The sequence below is a fragment of the Dryobates pubescens genome, chromosome 7, assembly GCF_014839835.1.
Source record: "Dryobates pubescens isolate bDryPub1 chromosome 7, bDryPub1.pri, whole genome shotgun sequence".
NCBI lineage: Eukaryota > Metazoa > Chordata > Aves > Piciformes > Picidae > Dryobates > Dryobates pubescens.
The window spans coordinates 41647951-41666651 of record NC_071618.1 but is presented as its reverse complement, the minus strand read 5'-3'; the positions used below and the strand labels follow the sequence as shown (position 1 = coordinate 41666651).

Genomic DNA, 18701 nt, shown 5'->3' with positions numbered 1-18701 from the left:
AATTTAGTTAAACACAACACATTGAAATGTATGCAAAACTCTCTCTTCTCCTCCTGCCCCCAAAAAATTACAGCCATGATAGCTGATGACAAAGATAAGATGAAATGACTGGAAGCACAAATAGCATTGTTGCATAGCAACTGTTGATGTACATATGGTGATGTTTATGGAACAGAATGTAGTTCATATTTAATGCAGAAATAATACTGAAACCAGCCTAGACAGCAAAGGCCTAGACAGCAAGAGATGACTGTGCTTAGAGCAATCTGCAGCCATCATAGAATTAGAATAGAATAGAATAAAATAGAAGAATATAATATAATAGAATAGAGTGGAATGGAATAGAATAGAATAGAATAGAATAGAATAGAATAGAATAGAATAGAATAGAATAGAATAGAATAGAATAGAATAGAATAGAATAGAACTGAACTGAACTGAATTGAATTGAAATGAATTGAATAGACCAAGTTGGAAAAGACCTTCGAGATCACCAGGTCCAACCTATCACCCAACACCATCTAAGCAACTCAACCATGGCACCAAGTGCCACATCCAGTCTTATTTTAAACACCTCCAGTGATGGTGACTCCACCACCTCCCTGGGCAGCACATTCCAATGGCCAATCTCTCTTGCTGGGAAGAACTTCTTCCTAACATCTAGCCTAAATTTCCCCTGGCACAGCTTGAGACTGTGTCCTCTTGTTATGGTGCTGGCTGCCCAGGAGAAGAGACCAACCCCCACCTGGCTACAACCTCCCTTCAGGGAGTTGTAGAGAGCAATGATGTCTCCCCTGAGCCTCCTCTGCTCCAGGCTAAGCAACCCCAGCTCCCTCAGCCTCTCCTCACAGGGCTGTGCTCCAAACCCCTCCCCAGCTTTGTTGCCCTTCTCTGGACACGTTCCACACTTCCCTAAACTCCAGCTGCCCTAAACTGATGTTCAGCAATGCCACTGCAGGTCTTAGGGATGTGTCCTGCAACCTTGCAAAGGAAATAGGGAGATATTTTGCAACTGCTACTTTTGAAGTGCATTGTACTATTCTGTATTATTCATTAGAGCTATTTCAAGCCACAGGAATAGGAAAAGAAAATTCAGAGGAGAAACACCAGAGACAGTCTAAACAGAAAGCAGATCATGTGTGAAAGGCAGCACAGACAGACTTTTAACAGTTTCTGGGATGAGATCCATTTGCATCCAGCTTTGTATTAGCTCAGATCCAGCATATACACTGCAGATGATGAAGAGATTGCAATTCCTTACACTATGGACATAGTGAAAGGCACCTCGTAAAAGCAATGTCAGAACTAAAGGGCTTCCTCCAACTTCAATAGGTGTAAAAAGCAACTTCAGTCAGGACAAAACAAAGCACACATTGAATCCATTCAGAAGTCTAAACATCACAGCTGAAAATATTAAATTATTTGCTAAATATGATAGGTTGGACTTTATGAGCTCAAAGGTCTCTTCCAACCTGGTTAATTCAATTCAATTTAATTCAATTCAATTCTATTCTATTCTATTCAATTCTATGCTATTCTATTCTGTTCTATTCCTATTCCATTCTACTCTATTCTATTCTACTCTATTCTATTCCATTCCATTCTATTCCTATTCTATTCTATTCTACTATTCTATTCCATTCTATTCTATCCTAATTACTATTGTTATTCCTATTCCATTCCATTCTATTCCTATTCTATTCTATTCTATTCTACTATTCTATTCCATTCTATTCTATCCTAATTACTATTGTTATTCCTATTCCATTCCATTCTATTCCTATTCTATTCTATTCTACTATTCTATTCCATTCTATTCTATCCTAATTACTATTGTTATTCCTATTCCATTCCATTCTATTCGATTCTACTCTATTCTATTCTATGCTATCCTATTCCATTCCATTCCTATTCTATTCTATTCTACTATTCTATTCTATCCTATCCTATCCCTATACCTATTGCTATTCCAATTCCATTCTACTGTATTCTATTCTACTCTACTCTACTCTACTCTACTCTATTCTATTCTATTCTATTCTATTCTATTCTATTCTATTCTATTCTATTCTATTCTATCTGATGTCTTCTGCTGCTCCAGGTGACCTGACAAGTCAGTGTGAAGCAACAAACCATCCAGAATATGTAAACTCCCTGTAGCATCTTCCAAGGTGACAAAATGTAGAACTTCTTTCTAACATCCAACCTAAACCTCCCCTGGGGCAGCTTGAGACTGTGTCCTCTTGTTCTGGTGCTGGTTGCCTGGGAGAAGAAACCAATCCCCACCTGGCTACAACCTCCCTTCAGGGAGTTGGAGACAGCAAGAAGGTCTCCCCTGAGTCTCCTCCAGGCTAAGCAACCCCAGCTCCCTCAGCCTCTCCTCACAGGGCTGTGCTCCAAACCCCTCCCCAGCTTCGTTGCCCTTCTCTGAACACCTTCCAGCAACTCAACATCTTTCCTAACCTGAGGGGCCCAGAACTGGACACAGGACTCAAGGTGTGGCCTAACCAGTGCTGAGTCCAGGGGCACAATGACTTCCCTGCTCCTGCTGGCCACACTGTTCCTGATGCAGGCCAGGATGCCATTGGCCCTCTTGGCTGCCTGGGCACACTGCTGGCTCATGTTCAGCCTACTATCAACCAGTATCCCCAGGTCACTTTCTGCCTGTCTACTCTCCAGCCACTCTGACCCCGGCCTGTAACACTGCATAGGGTTGTTGTGACTGAAGTGCAGCCCCTGGCACTGGGACTTGTTGAGTGCCACCCTGTTGGACTCTGCCCATCTGTCCAGAATTCATAGATGCCAAATGTCAAAGAGGTTGGGAGCAAGTGTTTAAAAATGTTGAAAGCTTTGTGCCTCAACCTCAATGTTGGACACAATGGAGAGACTTCAGGTGTGAAGATGTATTTAGACTACAGATTTAGTGGCTTTTGCATGTTTGCTGCAAATTCCAGGGTATTTTGCTTCCCAAGACACCTTTGGAGACAAAAGAGTGCTTCAAAAACCTCTCATGTTAACTTAATACATAGAATACATAGAATAAACCAGGTTGGAAGAGACCTTCAAGATCATTGTGTCCAACCCATCAACCAATCCAACACCACCCAAACAACTAACCCACGGCACCAAGCACCCCATCAAGTCTCCTCCTGAACACCTCCAGTGATGGTGACTCCACCACCTCCCCAGGCAGCCCATTCCAATGTGCAATCACTCTCTCTGTATAGAACTTTTTCCTAACATCCAGCCTGAACCTCCCCTGGCGCAGCCTGAGACTGTGTCCTCTTGTTCTGGTGCTGGCCGCCTGGGAGAAGAGACCAACATCCGTCTGTCTACAACCTCCCTTCAGGTAGTTGTAGAGAGTAATAAGGTCACCCCTGAGTCTCCTCTTCTCCAGGCTAAGCAACCCCAGCTCCCTCAGCCTCTCCTCACAGGGCTGTGCTCCAAACCCCTCACTAGCTTTGTTGCTCTTCTCTGAACATGCTCCAGCAAGTCAACCTCCTTCCTAAACTGAGGGGCCCAGAACTGGACACAGGACTCAAGGTGTGGCCTAACCAGTGCAGTGTACAGGGGCACAATGACCTCCCTGCTCCTGCTGGCCACACTGTTTCTGATGCAGGCCAGGAAGCCATTGGCCCTCTTAGCTGCCTGGGCACACTGCAGGCTCATGTTCAGTCTACCGTCGACCAGCACCCCCAGGTCCCTCTCTGCCTGGCTGCTCTCAGCCACTCTGACCCCAGCCTGTAGCTCTGCAAGGGGTTGCTGTGGCCAATGTGCAGAACCCGGCACTTGGATGTGTTAAATCTCATGCCCTTGGACTCTGCCCATCTGCCCAGCCTGTCGAGGTCCCTCTGCAGAGCCTCTCTACTCTCCAGCAGATCAACTCCTGCCCCCAGCTTGGTGTCGTCAGCAAACTTACTGATGATGGACTCAATGCCCTCGTCCAGATCATCAATAAAGAGGTTAAAGAGCATGGGGCCCAGTACTGATCCCTGGGGCACACCACTAGTGCCTGGCTGCCAGCTGGCTGTGGCACCATTCACCACCACTCTCTGGGCTCAGCCTCCAGCCAGTTCCTAACCCATCGCAGTGTGCTGCCATCCAAGCCAGGGGCTGACAGCTTGGCCAGCAGTTTGCTATAGGGAACAGTGCAGTGAGTGCAGTTTCTCAGCTTGTATGTGGAGTATTTGTCATCAGCAGGAAAATCATTACAATTTCTATGTTGCCATCTGTAACACCAGTGCTTCATAACCTTTAGGTGCTCAGAGGCTGTCCCATTTTTATTTAATCAATTAAACACTTTGTATTTCTTGGCAACTAGAAAATGCTCTTCAAGGAGCCTGGGTCTATTGAGTAGAAGTCACTACATTAATCAGGAGCAAAGGGTAGTCAGTGAACTGAGAAGTGTTTGCAATGAAACACTAAGCAAGCCCAGACCCTGAGAAAATTGGGTTTGCTTGAGATTAGCAAGGGTAAGGTGCAGTCAGGGAGTTTTCCTGAAGCTCACTTCAATTGGCAAATGGCTAAAATGTGTTGCTGTGGTGTTAAAGCTGGTGTTGGCACCATAACAAAGAAATAAACCTGAGTATTTTTTCTCTTGCATGAATTTATCTGGTTGTAGAGATGAATGTGACACAAACATTGCAGTTTCCAGGCAAATCTGTTACAGACACCGTGTTCTCCCAGCCACACTGTTGTGTTTACATGAGTGTTGGAGGCTGAACACAAGCCAGCAGTGTGCCCAGGGGGCCAAGAAGGCCAATGGCATCCTGGCCTGCATCAGGAGTAGTTTAGCCAGCAGGAGGAGGGAAATTATTCTGCCCCTGGACTCAGCACTGGTTAGGCCACACCTTGAGTCCTGTGTCCAGTTCTGGACCCCTCAGTTTAAGAAGGATATTGAGACACTTGAAAGTGTCCAGAGAAGGGCAACAAAGCTGGGGAGAGGTCTGGAGCACAGCCCTGTGAGGAGAGGCTGAGGGAGCTGGGGCTGCTCAGCCTGGAGAAGAGGAGGCTCAGGGAAGATCTTCTTGCTCTCTCCAACTCCCTGAAGGGAGGTTGTAGCCAGGTGAGGATTGGTCTCTTCTCCCAGGCAACCAGCACCAGAACAAGAGGACACAGTCTCAAGCTGCACCAGGGGAGCTTTAGGCTGGATGTTAGGAAGAAGTTCTTCCCAGCAAGAGAGATTGGCCATTGGAATGTGCTGCCCAGGGAGGTGGTGGAGTCACCATCACTGGAATTGTTTAGGAAGAGACTGGATGAGGCACTTAGTGCCATGGTTTAGTTGATTAGATGGTGTTGGGTGATAGGTTGGACTTGATGATCTCAAAGGTCTTTTCCAACCTGGTTAATTCTATTCTATTCTAGTCTAGTCTATTTCTTTTCTATTCTATTCTATTCTATTCTATTCTATTCTATTCTATTCTATTCTATTCTATTCTATCCTATTCGTGGCTTCGTTCACAACATCTAGGTTGCCTGGGCTGCACCACCAAAACTGAGTGAAGTTAGGAAGGTCTCTTCCAACCTGGTTAATTCTATTCTATTCTATTCTATTCCATTCCATTCCATTCCATTCCATTCTCTTGAATATTCTAATCACTCATACAGCTATTGAACTGAAGCTAAGGCAGACCAAACATTTGAAATCCAGTGAGAAAAATGATTCATGTCCTTACTGTTGTACTGTTTCACTAGGATCTTATTGAATTTGAATACACTTAAACTGTACATATACTTGAAGCAAATATGAGCGGGTATGTTTATTGCTAAAATGGACCTGTTCAAATGGACAGGAGAAGAATCAGCAGACCTCAATTCAAGGAGGCAAAAAAAAATGTTTAGTTGATGTGAAAAAGCACCTGGGAACAGAGTTTTTGCAGGGGAAACCCTAAAGGGGAACACACAATGCACAGCACTCCACTCCATGCTCCCTGTACTCTTCAGCAGACCCACATCTGAAAGGTACATGATAACCCTGTGTGTTAAATTACTTGCTCCTTCATATGAACATGATTCAACATCTTTGTGGGTGCCATGGACAGTGGCATTGAGTGCAGCCTCAGCAAGTTTGCTGAGGACACCAAGCTGTGTGGTGCAGCAGACAGGCTGGAGGGAAGGGAGGCCATCCAGAGGGACCTGGACAGGCTGGAGAGGTGGGCACAAGCCAGCCTCAGGAGGTTCAACAAGACCAAGGGCAGGGTCCTGCAGCTGGGTGGAGGCAATCCCAGGCACAAATCCAGGCTGGGCAGTGAGTGGCTGGAAAGCAGCCCTGAGAAGAGAGCCTTGGGGGTGCTGGTGGAGGAGAAGCTCACCAGGAGCTCTCAGTGTGCACTTGCAGCCCGGAAAGCCAACCAGAGCCTGGGCTGCAGCAAGAGAAGTGTGGCCAGCAGGGCCAGGGAGGGGATTCTCCCCCTTTGCTCAGCTCTGGGGAGACCCCACCTGGAGTACTGCCTCCAGTTCTGCAGCCCCTATTCCAAGAGGGATCTGGAGGTGCTGGAAAGTGTCCAGAGAAGGGCCACGAGGATGAGCAGAGGGCTGGAGCACCTCTCCTGTGAGGACAGACTGAAGGAGTTGGGGCTGTTCAGTCTGGAGAAGAGAAGGCTCCCAGGTGACCTCATTGTGGCCTTCCAGCATCTGAAGGGGACCTACAAGAAGGCTGGGGAGGGACTTCTCAGGCTCTCAGGCAGTGATAGGACTAGGGGGAATGGAATGAAGCTGGAGGTGAGGAGATTGAGGCTGGAGGTGAGGAGGAAGTTCTTCCCCATGAGAGTGGTGAAGCCTTGGAATGGGTTGTCCAGGGAGGTGGTTGAGGCCCCATCCCTGGAGGTGTTTAAGAGCAGGCTGGATGAGGCTGTGGCCAGCCTGATCTAGTGTGGGGTGTCCCTGCCCATGGCAGGGGGGTTGGAACTAGATGATCCTTGTAGTCCCTTCCAACCCTGACTGATACTATGATACTATGAAGAGATAGCCACAACCAACCACAACTGGCTATTGTGTGTATGCAGGTAACAACCAAATGGAGCCAAAATGTGAGTCTTCTGGCCTTCACAGCATTCAGTTCATTGACACACTGGAACTGTAAGAGAGAACTTACCTACTGAACTTTCTGTGAACACAGTTAAGGTCTGTCCTCCCACACTTTGCAAGAGAAAGGGATGTTCCCTTGGTGCACTGACTGAAGCAGGTTTTCCTCCAATATCATTGATGCTGGCAAGCTCTTCATTCAAAGTAAATGACACCTAATAGTCACAATTACCACAGTGTTACCAAACAGACTGCTACACAGCTTCAGGAGTCAGGGGGAAAGAAAAAGAGAGAACACACAAGCACTGTATCACATTTCCATCTCCAAACCATTAGAGTGGGGTAAGAGCCTTACTACACTGATCTCTTGCTGGAACACACAAGCACTGTATCACTTTTCCATCTCCAAACCATTAGAGTGGGGTAAGAGCCTTACTACACTGATCTCTTGCTGGAATACAGAATTCAAAGCTTCCATGGGCTGAATAAAACTTAACCATCTTTAAGGAACACCAAATTAAATGACTTCCTGCTGAAATCAGGGAACAATTTCATTTAGCTTATTAAAAGCTAAGGCACAGCAGGTTTTCAGATACTGCTGAAAATGTTCCACACAGCCAGCTGAGATCCAGGAAAAAGTGGCAATCCACCATGATGTGCTATGAGCCCAGGGACTGCTGAATTGAGGCCACCCAGGAGATGTTCAAATATGGCTGTGTTGACACTGTATGCTCAATACAGGAGCTGAGGTGGTACTAGGGGGACTAGGTGATGAGAATCCCTAGCCATAGGATACAGTAAGAAATATGGAGAGGGGTATTTCAGGTTGGCCCTGCACCCTTTTCCTGCTTGGCCTCATTCTGCCATGCAGCAACAGGGGCAAGCCATCCATTTTCATGGAGGTCCTCCCTGCTTGGATCTACAGACTGCAAAATGAGCTATGTGGCTCTCACAAACACCAAGATTCTGATGTGAGGCTCACAAACTCAGATAGGCTGACTCACATTCCAGCCTAGCAGAGTTCAACCAAACATCCAAACCTCCAGAAGAACTCTCTCCACTTATTCTAAAAGGAGTTTGGCCATGTTATCAAGTGATAAATGCACCTTGCTTCCCTGCCAGTACCTTCCAGTTCAGTGACAGACCTATGTGATGTCTGAAGTGACTCTATCTAATGCAACTTCCCTTATCTCCAGTACAAGAGACAGGAAGTTGCTACCATTCACTGAGGCTCCTAATACAAGCAGTTACCTGTGTATGCAGACAAACATTCAAGCTGCTTTATATTTAGCAAGGGGAAATTCCAAAGAGGAGACAGAGTGTTTTCTGAACTTGTAACACTGCAACCTCTTCTGCTTTATGATCCTTTAGTATCTCAGAATGTCTAGAGAAGGTTGCTCCTATGCTTGCTGCCTCTGCAACCTCTTCTGCTTTATGATCCTTTAGTATCTCAGAATGTCTAGAGAAGGTTGCTCCTATGCTTGCTGCCTCTGCAACCTCTTCTGCTTTATCATCCTTTAGTATCTCAGAATGTCTAAAGAGGTTGCTCCTATGCTTGCTGCCTCTGCAACCTCTTCTGCTTTATTACACTTTAGTATCTCAGAAAGTCTAAAGAGAAGGTTGCTCCTACGCTTGCTGCTTCTGCAACCTCTTCTGCTTTATCATCCTTTAGTATCTCAGAATGTCTAAAGAGGTTGCTCCTATGCTTGCTGCCTCTGCAACCTCTTCTGCTTTATCATCCTTTAGTATCTCAGACTGTCTAAAGAGAAGGTTGCTCCTATGCTTGCTGCCTCTGCAACCTCTTCTGCTTTATTATCCTTTAGTATCTCAGACTGTCTAAAGAGAAGGTTGCTGCTATGCTTGCTGCCTCTGCAACCTCTTCTGTTTTATTACCCTGTAGTATCTCAGACTGTCTAAAGAGAAGGGTGCTCCTATGCTTGCTGCTTCTGCAACCTCTTCTGCTTTATTATCCTTTAGTATCTCAGAATGTCTAGAGAAGGTTGCTCCTATGCTTGCTGCCTCTGCAACCTCTTCTGCTTTATTACCCTTTAGTATCTCAAAATGTGTAAAGAGAAGATTGCTCCTATGCTTGCTGCTTCTGCAACCTCTTCTGCTTTATTATCCTTTAGTATCTCAAAATGTGTAAAGAGAAGGTTGCTCCTATGCTTGCTGCCTCTGCAACCTCTTCTGCTTTATTACCCTGTAGTATCTCAGAATGTTTAAAGAGAAGGCTGCTGCTTACAGATGGGTAAAAGAACTTGGGGAACAAAAAGGCCTCATGAAAGCCCCACAGCAAATCTATGGACAGAGCTTCAGGCAAAATTCCCTCCTGAGCCTGTGCTTTAATGCTTCATGACAGGTGTAACAAAAAATGTGGCATTAGAAACCAGCACAGCCCAGAGAGTGTTTAGGATTCAAAGCAGAACACATGTGACAGCCCTTGGGTTTAGTAATTACTTACTTCTGTTCTTCCTTGATTTCTGCAAAAGAAAACATTTCAGGTTTTAGTTTCCACAATCTAATTGCACAAGCTTAGCTTCCCTGATAAAAAGGCAAATTCACATTCCAGTTTTGTTACTCATCTTGACTCCAGGGCTGCTCAATTCTGTTGCTTTTTGTTGTTATGCTGATGCCCAAGAATAACTGGGAAGTGTCAGCAGGTCAGAACAGAAGCAGCAAAGCAGCACATGTGAGTTAAAGAACATTCTCCTGCTTGATGGGCACATTTCTTGGGTTTAAGAAATCAAACATCATGTAATTTGATGCAGCCACTCCCCACTATCATTTCATGTCATTTGGCTTCACAGTTACTATACAAGCAAGCACCACTCCAGGATCACAGCAGTGATCACAGCAGTATGTGCAGTGCATCAAAGCTGGGGAGGGGTTTGGAGCACAGCCCTGTGAGGAGAGGCTGAGGGAGCTGGGGTTGCTTAGCCTGGAGAGGAGGAGGCTCAGGGGAGACCTTCTTGCTGACTACAACTACCTGAAGGGAGGTTGTAGCCAGGTGGGGGTTGGTCTCTTCTCCCAGGCAACCAGCACCAGAACAAGAGGACACAGTCTCAAGCTGTGCCGGGGAGGTTTAGGCTGGAGGTGAGGAGAAAGTTCTTTACAGAAAGAGAGATTGGCCATTGGAATGTGCTGCCCAGGGAGGTGGTGGAGTCACCATCCCTGGAGATGTTCAAGAGGGACAGGGCACTTAGTATCATAGTATCAGTCAGGGTTGGAAGGGACCACAAGGATCATCTCGTTCCAACCCCCCTGCCATGAGCAGGGACACCCCACACTACATCAGCCTGGACAGAGCCTCATCCAGCCTGGGCTTAAACACCTCCAGGGATGGGGCCTCAACCACCTCCCTGGACAACCCATTCCAGGGCTTCACCACTCATGGGGAAGAACTTCCTCCTCACCTCCAGCCTGAATATCCCCACCTCCAGCTTCATTCCATTCCCCCTAGTCCTATCACTACCTGAGAGCCTGAGCAGTCCCTCCCCAGCCTTCTTGGAGGCCCCTTCAGATACTGGAAGGCCACAATGAGGTCACCTGGGAGCCTTCTCTTCTCCAGACTGAACAGCCCCAACTCCTTCAGTCTGTCCTCACAGGAGAGGTGCTCCAGCCCTCTGCTCATCCTCGTGGCCCTTCTCTGGACACCTTCCAGCATGAAGCCATGGTTTAGTTAGTGATGAGGTGTTGGGTGCTAGGTTGGACTTGATGATCTCTCAGGTCTTTTCCAACCTTCTGGATTCTATGATTCTCTTTTACTGTGTGTGACTTCTAAGAATTGATAGTGTAAAGGCTTACTTAGCAATCCTTAGTTTTCCCACTTCGCCTCTTCCTGAAGCTTTACTCCACTGCTGTGACAAGTATTTTGGGACCTGAAGAAAGAAGAGAGATTTCAAGACAATTAGAGTTCTAAAGGACACAGAAGTTGTCTATCTCTGTATACTTGAAATGCTTTCACCCTGACCACTTCTGAACACAGAATGAGCTAAATATAGTAGGCAGCTGAAAATCACAGAAAGGTTTGGGTTGGAAGTAACCTTAAAGACTATCTAGCTCAAACCCCTTTGCCATGGGCAGGGCCCCCTTACAGAACACAGAATTAACCAGGTTGGAAAACACCTTTGAGATCATCAAGTCCAACCTATTATCCAACACCATCTAATCAACTAAACCATGGCACCAAGTGCTTCATCCAGTCTCTTCCTAAACACCTCCAGTGATGGTGACTCCACCACCTCCCTGGGCAGCACATTCCAATGGCAAATCACTCTTTCTAAGAAGAATTTCTTCCTAACAACCAGCCTAAACCTCCCCTGGCACAGCTTGAGACTGTGTCCTCTTGTTCTGGTGCTGGTCACCCAGGAGAAGAGACCAACTCCCACCTGGCTACAACCTCCCTTTAGCTAGTTGTAGAGAGCAAGAAGGTCTCCTCTGAGCTTCCTCTTCTCCAGGCTAAGCAACTTAGTTGATTAGATGGTGTTGGATGATAGGTTGGACTCCATGATCTCAAAGGTCTTTTCCAACCTGGTTAATTCTATTCCATTCCATTCCATTCTACTCTATTCCATTCCCTTCCCTTCCCTTCCCTTCCATCCCATCCCATTCCGCTTGGGCTTGATGATCTCTGAGGTCTCTTCCAACCTTATTGATTCTATGATTATTGGTTCTATGATTCTATGACTGCATGGAATCAGCTCTTCAGGGCTCCTTGCAGGGAAAGGCAGGCACTGCAGACTGCAATGCTTTGCAGATCATGCAGATTTACAGGTGACAGGGGTTCCCCCCTCTGCTCAGCAACTGCAACTGTCTTTTCTATGCTGTTTTTTCATAAAGACTGAACATGACACAGTAGTACAACAAATGTGAGATGGCAGCAATTTCCCCCCTATGCACAAGCTATTAGACCTACTGTGCCATGTCAAGAGGAGAGGCTGAGGGAGCTGGGGTTGCTTAGCCTGGAGAAGAGGAAGCTTAGAGGAGATCTTCTTGCTCTCTACAACTAGCTGAAGGGAGGTTGCAGCCAGGTGGGGGTTGGTCTCTTCTCCCAGGCAACCAGCACCAGAACAAGAGGACACAGTCTCAAGCTGTGCTAGGGGAGGTATAGGCTGGAGGCCAGGAAAAAATTCTACAGAGAGATTAGCCATTGGAATGGGCTGCCCGGGGAGGTGGTGGAGTCACCATCACTGGAGGTGTTCAGGAGGAGACTTGATGGGGTGCTTGGTGCCATGGGTTAGTTGATTAGATGGTGTTGGATGATAGGTTGGATGCGATGATCTTGAAGGTTAGGACACACCTTGAGTCCTGTGTCCAGTTCTGGGCCCCTCAGTTTAAGAAGGACATTGAGACTCTTGAACATGTCCAGAGAAGGGCAACGAGGCTGGGGAGAGGCCTTGAGCACAGCCCTGTGAGGAGAGGCTGAGGGAGCTGGGGTTGCTTAGCCTGGAGAAGAGGAGGCTCAGGGGTAAGTGACCTCATTGCTCTCTACAACTACCTGAAAGGTGGTTGTAGACAGGAGGGGGTTGGTCTCTTCTCCCAGGCAACCAGCACCAGAACAAGGGGACACAGTCTCAAGCTGCTCCAGGGGAGGTTTAGGTTGGAGGTGAGGAGAAAGTTCTTCACTGAGAGAGTCATTCGTCATCGGAATGTGCTGCCCAGGGAGGTGCTGGAGTCGCCGTCCCTGAAGGTGTTCAAAAAGGGATTGGATGTGGCACTTCGTGCCATGGTTAGTCAGCCCTGAGGTGTTGGGTGACAGGTTGGACTTGATGATCTCTGAGGTCTTTTCCAACCTTATTGATTCTATGATGGTAAAAGATGGAACACAGACCCAAGGCAATTAAGACAATCTCACATCTGAGTCCTTAAAACTTTACTGACTGGACAGACGGGCAGAGTCCAATGGGATGGCATTTAATAAGTCCAAGTGCCGGGTGCTGCACTTTGGCCACGGCAACCCCATGCAGAGCTACAGGCTGGGGTCAGAGTGGCTGGAGAGCTGCCAAATGGAGAGGGACCTGGGGGTGCTGATTGACACCCGCCTAAACATGAGCCAGCAGTGTGCCCAGGTGGCCAAGAAGGCCAATGGCATCCTGACCTGTATTAGGAATAGTGTGGCCAGCAGGAGCAGGGAGGTCATTGTGCCCCTGGACTCTGCATTGGTTAGGCCACACCTTGAGTCCTGTGTCCAGTTCTGGGCCCCTCAGTTTAGGAAGGACATCGAGACACTTGAAGGTGTCCAGAGAAGGGCAACAAGGCTGGGGAGAGGCCTTGAGCACAGCCCTGTGAGGAGAGGCTGAGGGAGCTGGGGTTGCTTAGCCTGGAGAAGAGAAGGATCAGAGGTGACCTCATTGCCCTCTACAACTACCTGAAAGGTGGTTGTAGACAGGAGGGGGTTGGTCTCTTCTCCCAGGCAACCAGCACCAGAACAAGGGGACACAGTCTCAAGCTGTGCCAGGGGAGGTTTAGACTCAAAGTGAGGAAAAGGTTCTTCACTGAGCGAGTCATTTGTCATGGGAATGTGCTGCCCAGGGAGGTGGTGGAGTCGTCGTCCCTGGAGGTGTTCAAGGGGAGATTGGACGTGGCACTTGGTGCCATGGTCTAGTTGTGAGGTCTGTTGGAACAGGTTGGACTTGATGATCCTTGGGGTCTCTTCCAACCTTAGTTACTGTGATACTGTGAAAACTAACTGTATGATGTTCAAGGGATATGGAAATAATCCAAGAGAAGTTACTACTTCCTGTAAACCCCTTTCTTTCCAGTAAGGGTGCAACAGCCACTCAGAGACCATCATCTTAAAGATCTACAGTAGTCTCAGTGTCTACAGAAACAATAACTTGCTAAAGGAAAAACCTTTTACTGTTCCAGAGCCAACTCAGGAAAACAAACTATTCTCATACAGGAGAATATGCTCATGATCCACCAGCACAAATCTGCATTCTTTAGCTGTGCAGCAATGTTGTTTATGGGTAGAGTAAAGTTTATTCTGGCTCACACAGTCCACAGCTACTGACAACATCTGTGCCCACACAGAGAAACACTGTGAGAGGCAGCCAGTGAGAAAGAGAAATGTACCAACCTATGCCTGTGGCATTCCACAGTATCACAGCATCACCAAGGTTGGAAGACACCTCAAAGATCATCAAGTCCAACCTGTCTCCACAGACCTCAGGACTAAACCACGGCACCAGGTGCCACATCCAATCCCCTCTTGAACAGCTCCAGGGATGGGGACTCCACCACCTTCCTGAGCAGCACATTCCAGTGACGAATGATTCTCTCAGTGAAGAACTTTCTCCTCACCTCCAGCCTAAACCTCCCCTGGCACAGCTTGAGACTGTGTCCTCTTGTTCTGAGGCTGCTTGCTCAGGAGAAGAGACCAACCTCCACCTGGCTACAGTCCCCCTTCAGGTAGTTGTAGAGAGCAATAAGGTCTCCCCTGAGCCTCCTCTTCTCCAGGCTAAGCAACCCCAGCTCCCTCAGCCTCTCCTCACAGGGCTGTGCTCAAGGCCTCTCCCCAGCCTTGTTGCCCTTCTCTGGACACCTTCAAGTGTCTCAATGTCCTTCTTAGATTGAGGGGCCCAGAACTGGACACAGGACTCAAGGTGTGGCCTAACCAGTGCTGAGTCCAGGGGCACAATGACCTCCCTGCTCCTGCTGGCCACACTATTCCTAATGCAGGCCAGGATGCCACTGGCCTTCTTGGCCACCTGGGCACACTGCAGGCTCATCTTCAGCCTACTGTCAATCAGCACCCCCAGGTCCCTCTCTGGCAGCTCTCCAGCCACTCTGAGCCCAGCCTGTAGCTCTGCATGGGGTTGTTGTGGCCAAAGTGCAGCACCTGGCACTTGGATTTGTTGAACGCCATCCTGTTGGACTCTGCCCATCTGTCCAGCCTGTCAAGGTCCCTCTGCAGAGCCCTTCTGCCCTCTAACAGATCAACACCTGCTCCCAGCTTGGTGTCAACTGCAAATTTGCTGATGCCTGACTCAATGCCCTCATCCAGATCATCTTTGTTGTTCCAGGCAGCAAAGAGGTACTTGGTAGTCTCATTTTTGTCTTGCACAGAAGAAAACTAAACCAAGTTTCCCTGCACAGCTGAGAAGGAGATGAGGCTGTTCCATGAACTTGCTGACAAACAGCAACCTGCTAACTTCCTAAAAGCTCAAACAAACTCAGCACTAAATTTGTATTTATCATAGTATCAGTCAGGGTTGGAAGGGAGCACAAGGATCATCTAGTTCCAACCCCTCTGCCATGGGCAGGGACACCCCACACTACATCAGCCTGGCCAGAGCCTCATCCAGCCTGGGCTTAAACACCTCCAGGGATGGGGCCTCAACCACCTCCCTGGACAGCCCATTCCAGGCCTTCACCACTCTCATGGCTCTTCCAAAAAAAGCATCTGAGTACTGGTCCTTAGCACTTTCCTTTAGTCCCACAGCACCCCATGAAGCACTGTGGAAGAGCTAGACAATCCAGGTGTCTTCCAGCTGCTCAGCCAGCCCATTCAACCCTAACACTAGGTCAGAAATGGCACAAACACACAGCAGAAAGCCTTCAATTGGCACAATCTACTGATACCTATGTTTTTTCCCCCCCAGTTTTCAAAGTGGTAATTTTCTACAGCAGATTTCATGCCAGATGAGATACAGCTTTCTCTCTAAAGCCAGGCTAAATGCTACATGTGCCTCAGTTGACTTAGCAGAAACATTATTATGTGCTTGGACCTAATCCATGTGTAATTTATATTGCCAGGTAAGAAGGCAGAGGCACTTTTAGCACAAGTGGACAAGAAGTGAAGGACTCTCATGCTGTTAAAATCACTGACTTGCTACACAGTATAATCAGAGAGGGAATTTATTCAGGTTGAGAGGTTGCAGATCACTCTTCTTTCAGTTGCACAGGAAACAGGCTGGAAGAGTGCAATTAATCATCTTGCTGCTGGCCTAACTGCAGTCCAGGGCTATGCAGAGAAAGCAAAAGGTTTCTGAAGGACTATGGCCAAAGGATTACTGCTAGCTATAGACAGGCACTTCAGTTAAAACCAGACCATACAATCAATAAGGTTGGAAAAGAACTCAGAAATCCAAGTCCAAGCTGTCACCCAACACCTCAGGACTAACTAAACCATGGCTTCAAGTGCCATGTCCAGTCCCTTTTTGAACACAAGGACAGACAGGCAGAGTCCAAAGCAGGAGATTGAACACATCCAAGTGCCGGTTCCACACATCGGCCACAAGAACCCCATGCAGTGCTACAGGCTGGGGTCAGAGTGGCTGGAGAGCAGCCAGGCAGAGAGGGACCTGGGGGTGCTGGTTGAGAGTGGACTGAACATAAGCCTGCAGTGTGCCCAGGCAGCCAAGAGGGCCAGTGCCATCCTGGCCTGGATCAGGAAGAGTGTGGCCAGCAGGAGCAGGGAAGTCATTGTGCCCCTGGACTCAGCACTGGTTAGGCCACACCTTGAGTCCTGTGTCCACTTCTGGGCCCCTCAGTTTAGGAAAGATGTTGAGTTGCTGGAAGGTGTCCAGAGAAAGGCAACAAAGCTGGGGAGGGGTTTGGAGCACAGCCCTGTGAGGAGAGGCTGAGGGAGCTGGGGTTGCTTAGCCTGGAGAAGAGGAGGCTCAGGGGAGACCTTCTTGCTGTCTGCAGCTTCCTGAAGGGAGGTTGTAGCCAGGTGGGGGTTGGTCTCTTCTCCCAGGCAACCAGCACCAGAACAAGAGGACACAGTCTCAAGCTGTGCCAGGAGAGGTTTAGGCTGGATGTTAGAATACATAGAGTACATAGAATAAACCAGGCTGGAAGAGACCTTCAAGATCATCATGTCCAACCTATCAATTAATCCAACACCACCTAAACAACTAAACCATGGCACCAAGCACCCCATTAAGTCTCCTGCTGAACACCTCCAATGATGGTGACTCCACCACCTCCCTGGGCAGCACATTCCAATGGCCAATCACACTCTCTGTATAGAACTTCTTCCTAACATCCAACCTAAACCTCCCCTGGCACAGCTTGAGACTGTGTCCTCTTGTTCTGCTGCTGGTTGCCTGGGAGAAGAGACCAACCCCCACCTGGCTACAACCTCCCTGCAGGTAGTTGTAGAGAGCAAGAAGGTCTCCCCTGAGCCTCCTCTTCTCCAGGCTAAGCAACCCCAGCTCCCTCAGCCTCTCCTCATAGGGTTTGAGCCTGTTCTCTCTCTCTCCAGAGAAGGAAGAAAAGGAGGCTTCCACTTCTTCCAAGTCTGAACAAATACAATTCTAGCAAACTCTGGACACATCCACCGAAGGGGGCTAGGGCTCATATTCCCGCACAGACTGTGAGTCTCCCCTTTCCCGAGCCAATGCTTGCTCTTGCCAGCAAAGGCAGCCAAACCATCTTGACAGAAAGAACCTCCACAGCACTGAGCTGCTAAGTATGCAGCAGTGGCCTAGGTAGCAGCTGCAGACGTGAGCCGTGACCCTGTGGACAGGTGTTTGGATGGGATTACTACAGTCTCTTTATCTCTCCACAGCACCTTCAGCACAGCTGTATAGGCGAGCTGCAGCGGCAAGACACAGGTGCTTATTTTCCTAGTTTTCTTTAACCAAAGCGTGAATTCGGGAGCACTCCAAACTTTCCGACTCAGTTTCAGGAAAACAAGTTAGGGCTACCGCGTTTGTTACACAGCGTGAGCCAAGCACGGCTCCCAGGAACCCCAGCGCTCCCGGTGCTGCTTCGCTTACCCCCGCAGCTAGGCGGGCGGGCTCCGCGCGTCGCTGCTCGCCCAGACCCCGAGCCCCGGAGAAGGGAAACCGAGGCAACGGCTGCTCGGGGCAGCCCCGGCCCCACGCCGAGAAACAGCTCCCCCAGCGCCCCCGGCACGGCCCCCGCTCGGCGCTGCCGCCCCATCTCTTCCGCGGGACCTGCCAGGCGCCGTCACGCCGGACACGGCGGAGCCGGGAGGGAAAGAGAGGCCTGGCCGCCGCAGGTCACGCCGGGCCAGGCCGGGCCTGGGTGCGCGCCGCCGGGCCCTCACCTTCACCAGCCACATGCCCGTGTTCTGCTTGGCCCCGGTGAGATCCAGCTCGCCCTTTTCGGTCATGATGGGGCCGGTGACGGAGCCGAGGCGGAACACGGAGCGAGCAGGCGGAGCACGCCGCAGCTCTTCCTGCTCCGGCGGCCGCTGGAGCCGCTCGGCAGCGCACCCTGGCAGACGGTGGCTCAGCGCGGACAAACCTCCTGCCAACGCGGAGTGAGGCGGGAGAGAGGCGGGACTGTGGGCTCTCACCGAGTCACAGAACCAGAGAGTCATAGAATCAATAAGGTTGGAAGAGACCTCAAAGGTCATCAAGTCCAACCTGTCTCCACAGACCTCAGGACTAACTAGACCATGGCACCAAGTACCACGTCCAATCCCCTCTTGAACACCTCCAGGGATGGTGACTCCACCACCTCCCTGGGCAGCACATTCCAATGGCCAATCTCTCTTTCTGGGAAGAATTTCTTCCTATCATCCAGCCTAAACTGCAAAATTGTTTTAGAATCACAGAATTGTTGGGGCTGGAGGGGACCTCATTGGTGGTTTTCAGGAGGAGACTTGATGGGGTGCTTGGTGCCATGGGTTAGTTGTTTAGGTGGTGTTGGATTGGTTGATGGGTTGGACGCGATGATCTTGAAGGTCTCTTCCAACCTGG

At 48.9% G+C, this 18701-nt stretch overlaps 1 protein-coding gene across 1 annotated transcript in view; it reads right to left on the bottom strand.

Moving 5' to 3' along the window:
• GTF2F2 (general transcription factor IIF subunit 2) overlaps positions 1-18188 on the bottom strand; it is a 115208-nt gene extending 97020 nt beyond the window's left edge. The window contains exons 1-4 of the mRNA XM_054163104.1: positions 18044-18188; positions 10828-10901; positions 9485-9503; positions 7094-7238 (exon numbers count right to left, since the gene is read on the bottom strand). Of these exons, the coding sequence (XP_054019079.1) occupies positions 7094-7238; positions 9485-9503; positions 10828-10901; positions 18044-18109 (304 nt within the window). The 5' untranslated portion in view covers positions 18110-18188. The remainder of the gene's footprint in view (positions 1-7093; positions 7239-9484; positions 9504-10827; positions 10902-18043) is intronic.
• Positions 18189-18701: the final 513 nt, after the last annotated feature.